The 17,768-nt window shown below is 42.5% G+C and overlaps 1 protein-coding gene across 2 annotated transcripts in view; it reads right to left on the reverse strand.

Moving 5' to 3' along the window:
* The window catches only part of SETD3 (SET domain containing 3, actin N3(tau)-histidine methyltransferase), a 79,402-nt gene that overhangs the window by 56,616 nt on the left and 5,018 nt on the right, over window positions 1–17,768 (reverse strand). For both annotated transcript variants that reach the window (XM_021675213.2, XM_021675214.2), the window contains exons 2-6: window positions 7,523–7,628; window positions 5,346–5,438; window positions 3,033–3,181; window positions 980–1,052; window positions 125–381 (exon numbers count right to left, since the gene is read on the reverse strand). In XM_021675213.2, coding sequence (XP_021530888.1) covers window positions 125–381; window positions 980–1,052; window positions 3,033–3,181; window positions 5,346–5,438; window positions 7,523–7,625 — 675 coding nt within the window. In that variant the 5' untranslated portion in view covers window positions 7,626–7,628. The remainder of the gene's footprint in view (window positions 1–124; window positions 382–979; window positions 1,053–3,032; window positions 3,182–5,345; window positions 5,439–7,522; window positions 7,629–17,768) is intronic.

Consider the following 17,768-nt stretch of genomic DNA (forward strand, 5'->3'; position numbering starts at 1 on the left):
TTCAGTTTAAAAAGGAAAATGTTTAAGTATCCTTAATAAGATGTCAAGTGGAATATTTATGGACTCAATTCCTCTTTCTTCCCACTCTGTGAAACATATATTTAAACAGCAAACAGCTCCTCACCTGGATGACTTTATAGAAGTAGGCATACTGTCGAGCTGTGTTTTTATACTGGCTGAAGACATCATGTATAGCTTGTGTGGACTGAAGATACCGAACTTCTTCCTCTTCAAAGTAGAGAGGAGTGTCATATTCACTGGGGAGAGTTTGAATGTAGGGCTGCCAGAAGGAGTTAGGGCTGGCTCGCTCACACAGCAAATGAAAGGCCAGTGCGATGTTTCCCATGGCTTGAAGGATTCGGTCTTGAGAATATAAAGGCCCTGAATTAACCCAGAAGTTAACAGTGTAAGTTCCACAAACTTCTTAAAAACTTCATTTAAATATGCATTTACAAATTACAGAAAAACTAAAAAGGTATTTTAACATTTAAAGTCAGGTACAGGCTGGGCACAGTGGCTCCTGTCTGTAATCCTAGAACTTTGGGAGGTCAAGGGGGGTGGGTTGCTTGAGCTCAGGAGTTTGAGACCAGCCTGGGCAATATAGCAAAACCCTGTCTTTACAAAACACATACACACACATATACACAAAAATTAGCCAGGTGGTAGTCCCAGCCACTCGGGAGGCTGAGGTAGGAGAATCATTTGAGCCTGGGGGATCAAGGCTGCAGTAAGCCATGATGGTGCCACTGTACTCCAGCCTAAGTGACAAAGTGAGACCCTATCTCAAAAAAAAAAAAAATTAATAATGATTAGAAGTCATGTGCATCTTTTTTTATAACATTAAATGAGAAACAATGCATATTTGAGGGAATATTTCAGCAGTCAAGAAAACCAAGTATAATCCTTAGTGCCACAAAATGGAATTTTATATATTTTTGCCATTTGTACTTTGCCTTGAACAGTCAGAAATTATTCTCACCCAACACTGAATTTTTAGCAGATTCAACAGTCATTAGTAATTTTCGTGGAACCCATAAGAACAATTCTTCTGCCTAGGGAAAGAAAATAATAGGAGAATCATCAAAACATGGCATAGTCTTCAATCCAACTACATCTATGGTCAGAAATCAAATCACACATCAAGTATAACTTAAGGCTGCATATCAGCACTTCAAATAAATATTCAAACATATTTTAAAATGTAAGCATTTATGTTACAGTTAAATGAGCAGAAGCATAGCTTAAAACCTGTTTCCAATAGAAACACTAAAACCTACATATACTGAGAAGGAAATAATAATCAAAACAGGGACTTTCAACTTTAACTTGAAGCAAATATAACATTTGGAATAGAGCATAAAGGTGTTTATTTTATTCTTTGCTGTACTTCTAAAACCAGACCAAAACAAAACAAAATTCCTGCCTCCGAGAAAAACCCTCATCTGTCGATGTGAATTACTACTACTACTGAGTTTTGAAGCCAGAGTAACATTCCTTCCTCTATACACTTATCTTTAAAGCACAACAGTTAACAGTGGTTTACACATTTTTTTTCCCAAAGCATTATCTCATTTTTTGGCAATATAGGATGCTTCCTTTTGTATCTACACTACATAAAACATGCACATGGCACTCCAACATGTGAGGAAACAGCAAGAGAGCAGTTGTCTGCAAACCAAGAATGCCCTCACCAGAACAGACCACGCCAGCACCTTGATCTTGGACATCCAGCCTCCAAATTGTGAGAAATAAATGTCTGTTATTTAAGACCTCCTCCCCATCCCTCACCACCCAACAAAAGCACATAGTGAGGAAAGTCTACAGCTTGGATCTTCTGGGCGGCATCCACACAAATGCTGCTTTGAATCTGATATGAGAGAACATGTGGCATCTTGCCTTCACCAATGTCAATTATTAAATTATTTGTATGTGTCTTGTCCCTTACTGTATAGATTATAAGCATCATGAAGGAAGAGACTGGTTTTTTTGGAAGCAAGGTACTACACTACCACTCGCACAGTAGACATTTAACAGGTATCTAATATACCAGCATGTGATTTACCAATATATCAATGAAAGGTTAACTACAACTTAGCCAAAAATGTTGCTGGAGGTTTGAGGGGGCCCAAGTAACACCCTTTCCTCCGCCCAAGTTCTGAAGCAACTGAGAGAGAGATAGAATACAACAGATGGTCACCCAAAATATCACCTACTGAATCCCAGAATTAGACAGACTCCCCCACCTAGTTACAGGCAGAGCTGGATCCCCACTGCCCTCCCCACGTGTGACCTGCCCCTGCAAAGCTTCCAGGGCAGAGAGCAGAGGGGAATGAATGCATACGGGCAACCAGCTCCCATGGAGAAAAAGGCCAAGTTCAGTTCCTTCTCCCAAACTCGGCCAAGAGATTAAGGAGCACCTCCTCTTGAGAAGAGGCATGAGTGAGGGGTGAGGAGAGGCCAGGCATGTCCAGTGACTGCTGCTCCCTTCATGAGGAAGGAAGAACCAAGAACCAAGAGGGGAGAAAAAGCCCTTCTCCCTCAGCAAGTGGTTGTTTCTCTCTTCTCTCCCTATTGCCACTGGTGTTGCCATTTCAGTGAGTTCCTAGTACCTTCAGCCTCACAGTCATCCATTCTAGACATTGGTAGGCATCCCCATACCACCAGTCCTCCACCCACTCACCTCCAGTAAGTCACGAGATCCTGGGTGCTCTCTCCAAACCATGAGTCCACCTCCTTGTCTTTAGGTAAATCTCAAAATCCTGTGAGGCATGTTCTATGGCCTCCTAACAGAGGCTCAGAAATGTGAACTGACTTGCCCAGTCACTGGTTAGCAGCTTGGCTCCCCAGGAGGATAAGCTGGGAGGAGCAGCTTAGAACAGGAGCCTGAGGCCCTTCTAGGCTGCCTATCTGCCCACAGGGCTCAGAACCAGCACTCCCCAACCACACGTCTACCTCCTCACCCTGCGCCCTCTACAGCACACCACAGTTCAAACACACATAGACCCTTTCAGACCAACATTTTATAAACTCACCTTGATATCTCTTGTTGCTCTCAAACCAAAGCCCTCTTCTTTGAAGTTAACCATTTCAAAACCCTCGACAGAAGCCCCATTTTCAGAGGCCCATTTCATTAGATCAGGAAAGTAATCTTCTCTTTTTCCATCAAAAGTAACGGACAGACCTATATTAATCCACGTTTTAGAAAACAAGAGCTACTTTTAGGACACATATCATTCACACGTCTCTCAGAAAATAAAAACAGGCCATAACTAACACTGGAAATAGTCTTAACACACCAATCTTGAAATCAAAACTAATCACCAGATGGTCAGAGTACATACCTTATTTAACTGGTGACAGGAAAGGAGAATTAAAATCCTAAACTCCCTGTCAGTTACAGTGAAATATATACTGACGCTAGGTAATATAAATATTGGCTATTAGGTACTATTAGGTAATATAATGGCAAAGGGAAGAAAGCGTCTATTACAATTACTACGATTTACAGAGCAGTTTTCTCTTAAAAGTCCAACATGCCATCTCTCATATTCACATTTGCTTTAACAAAATTTCCGTTAAAAAAAAAAAATGAGTGGCTCACATATGTGTGCAAGGAGACATGGGTAAGCCCTGATTCCAAGAGAACAAAACTGTAGAGCTCTAAGCCAGAGGCTGTAAGGCAATTTAAATGAGCTAGAGCTATGTGTATCAACGTAAGTGTAACACTAAATGTAACACTGTGGTTTTTGAAAAATCACCTAGTATGACACCATTTAGGTAAATTTTTCAAATATCAATTAAAATCATATATTTTTATGAGGTTATTTACGAAGTAGAAAACATTCACAGTGAAGATGAACACCCCACAAGAAGGTAGGGAATGGAAGGGGATGAATGTGTGAGGTTTTAGCTGTATCTGTAATGTTTTATTTGTTAAAAACAAATACAAAAACAAAACCAAGGACTGAGGAAGGGAAAGGAAAGCTGACCAGCGGATGAGAAAAAAAGAAAGGACAATGTGAATACACTGTGACATGTGCTCAGCTGGGGTAGTCGATTCTTGGGAATCTGTTATATTAATTTCTGAACTTTTCAGCCTGTCCGAAATATTCAAAAAGACATGCATAGAAAAAACCATTCTGTTTGGATGAATTACAGAAGAGGAACAGGAACTTTATTCTGAGGAAGCTGGGCATGGCACATAGCTCAGCCGCTCGTGGCCATCTGACTACAGCATTGTCAACAGTCAACCAGATTTGTAAAGAGCGCGTGCTGGGCACGCAAAGACACCTGCTAAATGGTGAAAATAACCAGAATGACGACTATTCGAAGATGGAACTTCCTCTTCACTCCTTGAGAACTGGCAAATGCTCTACCCTCAGTGTCAGGTGGAGTAAATAATATCTACACAGAAGAGAAACTAAGGCGCTACAAAAATTTTCTGGCTACCCACTTGGTGACAAAGGATTAGCACAGACTCCTATTTAGTGCAAATAAACCCACTGTGAAGGAACCTGTTTGAAAGCACCCACTATGAACTCAGCATTTTGGAGTTTGAGACCATCTAAGCTGAAGACCACATGTTTATAGATGTGTATGGTAGAGCAGTAAAACTACTACTTAAGAGAGCAAATAAGAAACAAACCCCTCCTGATGCCCTTCATGACAATAAGAAAGGGAGCCTCAACAGACTGCCCCACAGTCCAATGCATGCTCCTTAGGACGTTTTCTGCTTCTGCCTTCCACGTGGTCCTGCATAATAATCTTTACTTTCTGTGCTTTACAGAACAAAAACAATATACTGAATGAGCTTTTTCAAACTCACACTTAGCCCCATGCCAGCCTGGATGAGAATCATTACAACGGCTACTGCATACGTCCTGTAAAAACACAGCTTAAGGAATATGACTACACCTCTTATTTAACTGAGATGTGTGAGTTCATCATAAACCTTGCTAATGCATTAACCAATCAGCATTTGTGTGTTGACCATATACACTATTACGTACTGTCCTGAAACTCAAAAGGAAGTAACAGTATAAAAACCGGATTTAAATAAATACTGTATAAAATAAATAAATAAATACAACTGTGTCATTTTAGCCCCCAGATACAAATATTTTATTCTCCTAAGCTCAACATTCTCACCCTTTCCAAAGCAGGTTGTAACATCTCAGAAAGGAGAAAAATCCTAACTGCTCTCTCTCCCGGTCTGCAAACCCCACTACAAGACCTTTCAGAGTGACACCAATGATGCCGAGAATTTTACTATTCGTCAACCCTCTGGCCTCACCAAGTTTCTGCATGACATTATTAAACTACGGTTATCATTCTAGCAATTTTACCTTTTTGCTTTTTCCGTATTTTCTCAACTAAAGTTCGGATCTGCACATACTCTTCCCACTCTTTTCCTGGGCCAGGCGCAGGACTGCTGCATTCTGCAACGCAAGAGGCATGGTACTGAAACACTTCTTTCAACTTAACCTACTAGTCTGCAGAAGAAAGAGGATTTAGACTTTGTTGTTGCTATTCTGGTTGGTTTATTTTTAAAAGACAGACATACAACGGCCATGATAATGAATGTGAGAAGTACAAGCAGGTACCCTTCCCAAAGCAGACAAACCCTGGGAAATCATAAAAACGCCCCTCACTTAATGTACCCAAGAGAGAGCACTGAGCAAACACCTAGCTCACATCCAACTTATTCTTAGTCAACTTTTTTTAGAATATACTAACAGGAAAACATATAATAAAAAGCTAAGCTAAAATGCAAACTATCCCCCCAAAACTCTTCTATATGGCAAAAGAAGTTAAGAGTAAAAGTCAACCTTTCTTTTTAGTTAAATCCCATAACACTGATTCCCTAAGGAAACCAGTTAAATTGGACATAAGGACAATTAGTCGACAAACATTTCACATCCATGTGTATGGCACTATATTCAGCACTCTGGGGGAGTTGCAAAATGAGACGGCACAGTCACTGCTAAAAAAGAAGCAAAGATTCCACTGTGGGGCCAGAAGCAAAAGACCAACACCCGAGACTGAGGTGTGGGTTTGCAAGGCTGCATACTGGGCACCCCGCCTATTGGCAGCTTTCTTTTCACACAACTGCACTGCTTTAGAGAGCCCCTTTCCATGCTCCTGCTAAACCTTTGGGGCCCCTTTGCTCTCTATTAAAAGAGCATATGTGGCAAATAACTAACGATAACTAGATACACGCCAAGTCTTAACTATGAAGTGTAGCCAGTCTCACTGCATTTTCCAACAATAAGCACTGACTGAGGCCTGGAACAGGCTTCAGATAAAGCAGCAGCGAGCCTGTCCTCAAGCTGCCCATAGGCAGGGGAGTTTGGCGAGGAATGGTAAGGACAGCCACGCTCCACCAGCCCATAGGGTCTAGGGGAGCACTCGGGAGGAACCTGACTCCAACTTGGCTGCAGCCTGCTTTCTGTCTTGAAGGGACAGCTGCATTTTTACTTGAGGTGTAGCCTGCCACATAACCTAAACATGGGCTAGGGGCAACGGAGTGACCACAGCTACATCCGAGGCACTAACTGCACCAATTCAAACTCATAATTTTAAAAAGTTACCAAATTACACTAACTTACTAAAACAAGTACAGGCACTTAATAGATATTCCATTTCCTTAAACCAAGAACTCTCAAACTACAGCACATAAAAATCAGAAACAAAGCCAGGTGGCTCACGCCTGTAATCCCAGCACTTTGGTAGGCAGAGGTGGGAGGATCTCTTGAGCCCAAGACTTCAAGACCAGACTGGGCAACAAGGCAAAACCTCATCTCTACAAAAAAAAAAAAAAATTAGCCGGGTGTAGTGACACAGGCCTGTAGTCCCAGCTACTCAAGAGACTGAAATGAGCCCAGGAGGTCGAGGCTGCAGTGAGCTGTGATTGTGCCACAGCAATTCCAGCCTGGGCAAGAGAGCAGGACCCTATCTAAAAAAGAAAAAAAATCAGAAGCACTATCATTTGAATCACCAAAAAGAAAGGTGAGCCATCCCAGTGAGGCAGAGCTCCGAAGGCTGGCTCTCCAAGAGGCACGCTGGACTTACCTGGGGCTAACAGCCCGTGAAGCACCTTCATGCACCACATCTCACAAGGTCCTTGGCTCGTTCCCTGAGACAGTTATTATCTATGTTTGCCAATAAGAACACTGAGTTTCAGAAGGGGTCAGTGATCTGTCAAGGGGCACATTGTGAAAAAGTAGCAGCACTTGTTCTTGCCCACGGGTCCCCAGGGTTCCAGGTGGCTGCGCTATGAAAGCTCGTTCGTATCTGTTATTTCATCAGAGCCTCGTTAACAGCCACACGGTTCCGACAGGCATTTCCATCCTCACAGACGGGGACTGTGAGTCTGGGAAGCTCTGTGACTCACCCAGGCCCACAGCTAATAAGCTCAGACCTGAATACCAGCTTGTTTGATGCACGCTTCCCCATCCTGTGACAAAGAAGTAAAAGGCACAGCCACTGCATCCAGGCCAGGAGAGCCCAGAGGAGGACTTACTCTGCAACAGTTCACTGGTCAGGTTCAAGATTTCCTTCGGTGACACAGTTGCTGTAGCACCAGTGCCGGATTTCTGAGTTTTTACTCGACTCTTCTTACCCATTTTCTGACCATAGAGAAGAGAAAATAAAAAGAAAAAATTACATTACCAAAGAACAAAATCAAGTAATAAAACATGTCTAATACATGGCAGGGTTAGTCTTCAGAAGCTAATTAAGATCCTACCTTACGTGTGCTATATCCTGAAGTTTTCTTCCAGAAAAATAAATGTGTAATATTAGTATTTAGTGGTTGTCAAATGGGAAAAAAAAAAATCTGCTCTGTAGTCTCTGGAAGAAAAGTTTATTCTTTTTCACCTACAAAAACTATAGTAGAAGCAAATTTTACTCTAGATTTTTTTTTTTTATTATATAGATTTCATTGTGCATACTAACATATTCCAGGATACTAGAGAGATAAAAATCATGTATACATCATATAATAAAGACCTATGTATTCTCTCCCCACTTTGCCTTAAAATAATCATTTCCCATTAACCATAACTGTATCATAGGTAACTGATTACACTTTCTGGACAAATGCTGAAGATGTTTTACAGCTGGAAGAAACTGGTGAGCTAGTCTAACGCCTACATTTTGTTCCATGGGAAATCCCAAGTGCCTTGCCTGGGATTTCATGGGAAGCTGATGGCAGACCTGAGACTTGAACAAGATCTCCCATCACCTTCTGGTGTGCCACACATGGGTCCTCCATTTGTGGGCACGTGAAAAATGAGGAGCGTATTCTCACAGGCAGATGAGACCATGTAGCACAGACACATCATGGTGTCCTGGGTAAAGACCCCTACAAGATAATGCTTGCTTCAAAGTGTTTTTAACACAGTAGGTCTCAAAGAAAGCAAGGGACGTGGATGTGTGAAGAGCGAGTGGGGTAATTCAAAGAGCGACAGGGACAGGACGAGGAGAACTGCGAGGGAGGCACAGTGAGGAAGGGAAGCCAGCTAGAGAGGGGTCTCTGGGAAGCCTAGCGAGGCAGCCACTCAAAAGAGGGTGAGAGTCACTGCCTGAGGAGTCTGAGGCTAAGACGATGACCCAGGAATGTCCAGCCAAGAAGCTGGTAGAGCGATCTATAACCTAATGACTAACAACCAGCACGAGGATGGCCTCCAGGAGCCCTGACCAGTCAGTTACACTTCATCTCAAGTGAGAATTAAAAAGCAGACTTTGATCCATTTGTTTTTCACAAAAAGAAGTAACTATGATCATGTGAAAAACTATGCTAGGACAAAGGTTTAAAACATTTTCTCCCACGATACAGATGATCACTGATTCTTTTGTAACTGAATCCACGCATATATGGGGAAAATAGTAGGAAATCACATTATTTAACAGGCTAACGTGTATCTTCTCTTATGCACCTAATATATAAAGACTAATGTGTAACTCATTAATATAATAAGTCTTCTAAAAATCAGTGTAAAGTATACAGCGTCAGTCATCCTGGAATAAAAGGAAACCGGTGAAAAGACGTAAAACTTTTGCAGCAATAAAATGAATTTTTTTTTCTGTGATCAAAAGCAGAAAATTTAAGTGAGGGGAGGGCAGGATGACAGACCGCTTAAGCTCCTTTTCCCATACTTAAGGACTACCTTCTTAGAAGAGAAAAAAGCTCCCCATGGTTCTGGCTCACAGCCAAGACCAAGGGCACAGCCTGGAGAGAGCACTTCCACCCTTCTGGGTATTTCAGGCCTCCCACATCTACCCAGGGCATATCTGGAGGACCACTGAACTTAACCTGAAAATAACTAAAACCACCAAGGAGTCTGGTAATAAGGACGTTAATCACACTTCCAAATATAGCGGGTCTGCTGGCTTGGCAGGAGGAGACGCAGAAGCATCCTGTCAGCAATGGCTTAGCTGGCCTCTCCCTTCAGCCCTGCCTGAAAGGCCTTCTGCTGTGGGAGCCTGTAAACGAGGCAAGAACGTCACTCTGATGAGGAGCTCCAAGACCCTTTCCCTTCTCTTAACAGTGAGCCTGGGATGGTGGGGCTGTTCCGCACCAGCCCTCACGGGGGTGCCACCAACAACTACAAAACAGCCTCTACTGGCTCTGCCGGCAGCCCCTCACCTCCCTCAAAGTCTTCCCTCAGCGATCCCCCTAACTCCAGTTGCTCATTGATGTAACAGCAGCTGTTCCCTGGAGCTCAGTATTTACCCTCTGCCAGGTGCTGGGCTAAGACACAGTTCTCCATTTGATCTTCCTAAACACTTCAGGCTGTAGATATTATCCTTATCTTTCAGATAACATTCTCAAAAAGGTTAAGTCCCTTCTCTTTGTCCAAGGTCATGGATCAGGTAAGAGGCAGAGCTAGAATCTGAACCCAGAACCACTACCACATTGCCTCTGTTTAAATACAGATTTTAAAAAAAAAAAAAGTACATGGTAGCAGGGGGTCTTCCAGATCAAACACCATGGGATATGGAGCACACCCCTCCACACTCCCACCAGCAGCCGCTCAGCCCACACCTGGGCAGCTCCAGCCACTTCCTCCTGCACCTCCTGAATTCATCCTCATGGCTAGACCCTAACACTAGTCTCGTACATCTCCCTGCGCAAGCCCATCCCTGCTGCTTAAATCTACCCTCATGCTGCCACCACCCTCCCACAACACCACGGCTCCCAAACCCTCTACAGACATAGTCATGTACCTCCTATCTCTCTGCCTCCCCATCTGCCTCTTGACTGTAGTATTTTAGTCACTTATTCACAAACTCTTGGTTTTCTCTAAAAATGCTGCCCAGGAATCCCCTTAAAGCCTACCTGGTCCCCCCAGTCACAACCTTCTCTTCTCTGCACCCCTGCAATTCCTTGTATGTTCTCCCAACATTGAAGGGCCCCATCGTACTAAAACATTTGCTCACATACCAGCTTCCCTTCAAATAACAGGTTCCTTGAGGACATCCTCTCTGTCTTGTTTCTATTTGTAACCCCAACATACAGTCCGGGCCTCAGCACACGGCAGGTGCTACACAGAGGATGCCACTCTGAGCTCCCAGGAAAAGCATCTGCACAGGTCTTAGGTCAGGTTACAATCTCCATTTCTGAAGCTTCTACCCAAGTTTCTATCCCCTTGGAACAGACAGGAAATGTCTAGTTCCTGCTCCATGTGAGAGAAGACCGTTAAAAATATGGCTACAATGATTTGAAAACACAATACATTCCATTTACAGTCTACAGTTGAGTACTTATAACTCCAATTGTTCTCAAGATTTCTTTTTTAAGCCAGAAAACTGTCGGTTTTTAGAAATGAGTAATAGGTACATAAATACAGCAGAGGTATAACTTCAAAACACACCAATAAATTAACCCCTGGGAGGGGAGATATGCCAGAATGCAATCTTCTAAGGTCCTGTAGGATGATGTTTATGAAGTCACTGAAGCCACTCCTAGCTAAGACCCTCATCTCCATCTCTTTCAATTCGTTCCTGATTCACTTCCCTGCCTACAAGTCCTCCCCAAGCACAATGTCAACAGTTAGCTTTAATAAATGGAGGTATGGGGCCGGGTGCGGTGGCTCACGCCTGTAATCCCAGCACTTTGGGAGGCCAAGGTGGGTGGATCACGAGGTCAAGAGATCGAGACCATCCTGGTCAACATGGTGAAACCCCGTCTCTACTAAAAATACAAAAAATTAGCTGGGCATGGTGGCGCGTGCCTGTAATCCCAGCTACTCAGGAGGCTGAGGCAGGAGAATTGCCTGAACCCAGGAGGCGGAGGTTGCAGTGAGCCGAGATCGCGCCATTGGACTCCAGCCTGGGTAACAAGAGTGAAACTCCATCTCAAAAAAATAAAATAAAATAAATTGAGGTATAAAATACAAACTGCATAGGCTTAGCGCAATGACTCATGCCTATAATCCCAGCACTTTGGGAGGCCAAGGCAGGTGGACTGCTTGAGCCCAGGACTTTGAGACCAATCTTGGCAACATGGCGAAACCTCATCTCTACAAAAAAATACAAAAATTAGCTGGGTGTGGTAGCCTAAACCTGTAATCCCCAGATACTCAGGAGGCTCAGGTGGGAGAATCCCTTGAACCCAGGAGGCGGAGGTTGCAATGAGCTGTGATGGAGACACTGCACTCCAGCCTGGGCGACTAAGGGAGACCCTGACTCAAAAAAAACTATAAACCACATAGTACACGAATTCATGGACTCATCCTCATTCATGCAAGGCCCCACCCTTGCAGAAGGTAGCAAACATACCAGTCGTCGCCAGCAGTCCTGATGAACCCTATTGCAACCAGTCCATCCCCCAGTAGCCCACATTTTGACTTCTATCACCATCGATTAGTTCTCCCTATTCTTAAACTTCATATAAGTGGAATTACACACTTTGTAGGTCTCTTTTGCTCACATGTGTTTCCACAGGTCATAGGATAATGCCTAACCTCCCGGCAAGGTCTTCGAGGACTGAATCGCCTCACCCCATTTTACGTGTCCGGTTTCATCCTACCTTCACACAACACCGCTACAGGAGACTGACTGTTCCTCTTCCTTTTTCTGGAAAGCAGCTATCTCACTGCCTGTCCCCTTGTCTTCTGGCAAGATTTTTCACATACTTTGAGGCTCTACCAAAATGTCCACCGTGGCCTTGAGGGAAACTCTAGACTCCTCCATGCAACCCTCACACCCAACGAAGTCAGTAAGAAAGGGTCAAACTCAAGGTTATTACAGATGCTAAAGGCTTGGCTTATCTTGGGATTCTGTCTTTGGCAGCCTCTTTGGACTGTTTCCCTCCCGCAGGGATACAGCCGTAAGGGAGAAAAAGTGGCTAGACTAGGTGAGGCAGAAAGAATCTTTATCTTAATTAAGGATGGGGAAGGGGCTGCCTATCCTTCTTCCAGTAAATGTATCTCCCTAGGGCACAGGACCCTAGACCCAAACCCTCTCCTCAATCTGTTCCACTCAGAAACGAGTTTCCAGGGCTCTCCCAGTAAGCCTCCCCATTGGCTGGGACCACCCTGTTCAAGGGCTCTCCTCAGTCCCCTGTACCCTGAATCCCAGGCAGTCAGGAGCGTGACACCTGGCCTTTAGCATGACTTTAAGAACTTAAGTCACCGAAGGCAAGTGTTTCTTGGTACCAGTTCTGTAACCCACCTACTATGAACTTGGGGCCATCACTGTCTGTGAGATTCCTTTGTGCAACTCTGGGTTCAGCATAATCTGGCACTAGTATTTGTGGGACACCCCTAACTCAAAGCACCTGGAAGGCAGATGCCCTACATTTACTTCGTTCATCAGGCTTTCCTGTGAGTTTGCCAGCTCCCCACATCCTGCCTTCCCTCAGGCCCTTGGCCTGGCTGTCATTCCCTGACAGCCTTCGCTCTGTTACTTCAGCCTAAATGCCCTGGCCCCTGGTGAGTACATCAGGGTCCTCCACCTAAAATCCTGGCTAAAACCCCACCTCACTAACAAGGTCTCCTCCCCACATTTCCACAGCACAGTCCCTGAACCCCTGGGACCTCACCTACTGCGGTCTAAACTCTTCTACCCACTGTCTTGTGGCAGGAAAAAACCCAAAGCTTCCATCTCTATGTTATCTATAGGGTCTAATATAGTGCCACAAACATACAGAAGGCCAAATACTTGTTGAGTAAAAGAAAAATTTTTGGATAGCATATTTGAATATACTGGTGTTACTAATTTTGACATTCCTCCCAACAGTGATTAAACAGTAGTCAGAATGAGACATTTACTGAGTAATTCTACTAAGGAAATTTGGTAATTCTTAAAAGTAAAAATATAAATTTATTTGTACAGATACAGATAATGAGAGCTAGATGGGCCACACCATGAAGGACAGGGGTTAGGGTTAAGCTTATGTAATATCACGCTTAAAAGACAGTTCTGTGCGGCATAGAGGCACATGCCTATCATCCCAACTGCTCAGGAGGCTGAGGTGGGAGGCTCTCGAGCCCAGGAGTTCGAGGCTGCAAGCTATGATCACACCTGTGAAGAGTCACTGGGCTAGAGCCTGGGCAACACAGCAAAATTTTGTCTCAAAATAATTTTTTTGAAAGATAATCTCTTTTCAAAATCCAGTTTTAGATAGAAAAGCTTTAGGACATTACATTTAATAAGAGAGACTCTGAAAAACACAATTGAATTTTTTAAGCATTATTGGTCTTTAGAAAGCAATAAAGCAGGAATTAGAAAAGGAAAGGAAAGCTTACAGCCCAAGAACAGGGAACAGCTCTGTGGGCACTTATGATCAAGGACACAAGCATCTATCTGCCCATGACCTCCCTGCATCCCCACTGAGGCCGGCAGTGACCACAGCCAGTTGTCAGGAGGCTTAAAGAGGGCTGTGACTTGGTCAAGACACCACAGGTGCCAAGCAGCAGACCCACAGCATCAACCTGAAACCCTGCATTAGCTCCAGCAATACAGGTGAACTCTACAGGCAAACTTGATTCAACAAGCTGTGCAACATCTCTGTGCCCATACTATGTTTGCTGTTGCAGAAGACTGTAACAAAATTAACGAAACTTTAGGCCTGCAGTTCTCAAGGATGAGGCTGGGGAACCAAGACTCACACTCAAAATAAAGCAGCATGGATAATTCCTAAAACACGTAAGTAACTAAACATAGAAGGGCAGGGAATAAAGTACAATTCAAGAAGGATGACTAAATTTTAAGATTCAGTTTGAGAAGGTGTTAGTATCCAGTATGTGTGGTTTCCTAAATTCACCCCACATTGCCTTCTTTTAGCTATCAAAAAAGATACATTCTGTGGAAGTTCCCCAACCTTGTGGATTTAAATAACTACCCTTTTCATTTATGATTCAAAGGTTTGTTTTATACAATGAATAATTTTCATGATCATTTCAGCTGAATTTGGGGCTAAATAACAAGTTTAAACAAATGAAACAAATAGGTGTTTTGAGCATCCTGCATGCTCTTCATGAAAAAAATCTATTAAACATTTGTCAAGTTCCCACAAAGACCAAATGTATATTTTCAATATTTATATTAGTAAAATATAAATGCATCCTAGATTAAATATATATGTTTACACACACACACTCACAAATATTAGCCAGAAGGTACAATGTTCAATGTTTTTCCCTGTTTTAGACTGAAATCAGGTAAAATTTACAAATACTTACTGCATTATCTTAAGAAAAATAGGACCAAAAAATGATTTAAATAATAAGATGAAATAAAATATGAAGTGTAGCAATACAAGATTGATACATGAATTATACAATCACAGTTAGTCACTCAGAGGAAGGGGTATCTATAAAAAGGAACAGCTAAGCCAAGCATTTCACACATATCTACATTTCTTCACCATCAAGATATTTTTAAAATGTACAGAATCCTCAAACTTTGGCCCTTTAAAACATCATATACCACTTACAAGTCCATCAATAACCTCCTCATCTAACAGACAAGAAAGGCTTTAAAAGACAGAGAAATGAATGGCATATTCAATTATTATTTGAAGTGCTGACTAATATACAGGGGCATCTGTAATCAAAACCACCACTTCTATCAATCAAGTGATTCTTTTCCATATAATCTGAATCGTGGAATAAATGGGTCAGGAGAAATAAGCACATTTAGTGACCTTGGCTAATGTGGGGAGTGGGGGAGAAGGTGGGGTAAAAGGTACTAAATATCTAACCCATTTTTACAAAGTATAGTTCATACATAATGAACAGATTTGGATGGAATTCACTTGCATTTTTTTTTCAAACATTCTAAATGGAAAAGATATTTATTTGTATATTTCTTGCATTCCCTTGAAATTGCTGCTTTCAACTAAACAGAACTAGAATAAACATTTTTGATTACACTTATCTGGCAATTTATCCAGGAAACCTTAGCTCAAGCACAGCATCTGTTTTTCAACGTATCCTGCATTGACCCAACTTCACAGCTGGGTTGACTAAGGGAGAGAATGGTCCTAAGGATGGCTTCCTCCACCTCAAGCTCCCAGCTGTAAAGAGTACTTGAGGGAGTGTGAGGGCCTAATCTTCCTGTAGAAAGAATAGGAAACACTCTTTTCTCACTCTTACTAAAATACTTTGCCGGCCATTAGGATCAGATTACTACATTCAGAATTAAATATACAAATTACAGGATGATGAGTTAGGAAAATGAAAGCATTCCCAAATTGAAAAGTATTTAACTGTGCAATGTTGCCTTTCCTGCAGATACTGATCAAGTGCCATGGAACCATGTTAGCTGAAACTCATATATACCAGAAATGTGTTCTGGCTTTGCACAGTAGCAGGGCCTAGTAGCAGTGCCATGCCATACTAACTCTTACCAGTTTACATGGCTAACTGGCACCTATCATTCTAATCTTCTAATTAAAACAGGAACTGGGCCAGGGGCAATGGCTCATACCAATAATCCTAGCACGTTGGGAGGCCGAGGTGGGTGGATCATTTGAGGTCAGGAGTTCAAGACCAGCTTGGCCAACATGGTGAGACCCCCATCTCTACTAAAAATACAAAAATTAGCCGGGTGTGGTGGTGCACACCTGTAATCCTAGCTACTCAGGAGGCTGAGGTAGGAAAATTGCTTGAAACCAGGAGGTGGAGATTGCAGTGAGCCAAGAACCAGCCACTGCACTCCAGCCTGGGCAACAGAGTGAGACTCTGTCTCAAAAAAAATAAATAAGTAAAAAATAAAAGAAGACTGATATGCCACAACTCAAAAGTACCAAGAAGTCAAGGCAAGCAGGCAGGGAAGAAGGTGGAATTAATTTCAACTCAGTAACTACTTAAGTACCAGGATGTATACAGATCAGTAAATTGCAAGCAAGTAAAATTTTAATTTAATTAAAATTTAACCTTGATACAAAACAAATTGGGTTGTCCCATGTAAGTATTATAACTTGAGATTTTAAAAATACAGTTGTTGGCCAGGCATAGTGGCTCACACCTGTAATCTCAGCAGTTTGGGAGGCATTAGTGGGTAATCACCTGTAGTTGGGAGTTCAGGACCAGCGTGGCCAACATAGTGAAACCCCGTCTCTACTAAAAATAGTCCCTCCTACTTGGGAAGCTGAGGTACAAGAATCACTTGAACACAGGAGGCAAAGGTTGCAGCCAAGATGGTGCCACTGAACTCCAGCCTGGGCCACAGAGCAAGACTCTGTCTCAAAAATAAATAAATAAATAAAAATAAAAGTACGTTTGTTGCTTTTCACAATGTCATTTTAGAGATAACTAAACCATTTCTGACTTTTCATTACATAGTAGGTTTTAAACTGCTGTTGAATGAAGTTGTAAATAAATTAACATGAGGCTCCTATTTAATGGAAGTTACCAAAAAAGCCTTTTGTAAAACAAAGATTCATTGGGTATCATGAATAGAAATTTCCTATTACATCTTTCTAAAATAAAAAAGACAATGTTATGTGTGAAGAAACAGCTATACTCTGTCAAGAAATTACCTTCAAACCACCCACATTCCTTAACATAAGAATTCTGGATTCTAGAACCAAGGAGCATCAGGATTAGAGGTGACCTCTGGGGTTATCTATAGTAGCTCTCAACCCTATGCATGTTTAAGACAATGGTGCTTGATGTTGTGGAGCAGTCAGGATCAGAGCTTCATCTGATCTAGTCTGAAAAGGACAGAAGACAGGCAGGACGCAGCTTGTTATTCCTAATTAACAAACACATGGCCTAAGGCGGATTGCCAGTAAGTGAAAAGGGCAGATCCAAAGCTTCCGCCTTTAGGTGGCCAGCAGAGCTGCACATTTACTTCCAAGGCAACCTCCTGCTTTGTCAGCCCCTCCAGTACTATATTGCAGAAGAGTTCACCATCCTCTCTGACCCGTCAGCTTTCATGTCTCCCCAAAGTTTTGTCTTCTCCAGGCTTAATGTATCCCTCACTACTACATATTTCTCAAAAATGAGCAAAACCACTTAAGCATATTATACTTCAATGAACAGTTTTTTGAAGTCAGCAAAACCCTTCAGATGTGTTCTGAGATGGACCACCACCTTCCTGGAACTCAACGAGATTTGACTAATATTCCTAAGACTGCCCTAGCTTTTCTATGAGCCAAGTGAATTCATTCCCTCATTCCTGCACATTTCTTGAGAATCTAATCTGAAATGCAAAGATGAATGCAACATGGTCCCATTGCCTTCAGGACAAGACAGTAATCAATCAAAGACTTTCGTGACGTTCAGCAAGATAGATCAAACAACCGAGTTTTT

This window comes from Aotus nancymaae, unplaced genomic scaffold (assembly GCF_030222135.1).
Source record: "Aotus nancymaae isolate 86718 unplaced genomic scaffold, 86718_ANA_hifiasm-v0.15.2.pri h1tg000011l, whole genome shotgun sequence".
Lineage (NCBI taxonomy): Eukaryota > Metazoa > Chordata > Mammalia > Primates > Aotidae > Aotus > Aotus nancymaae.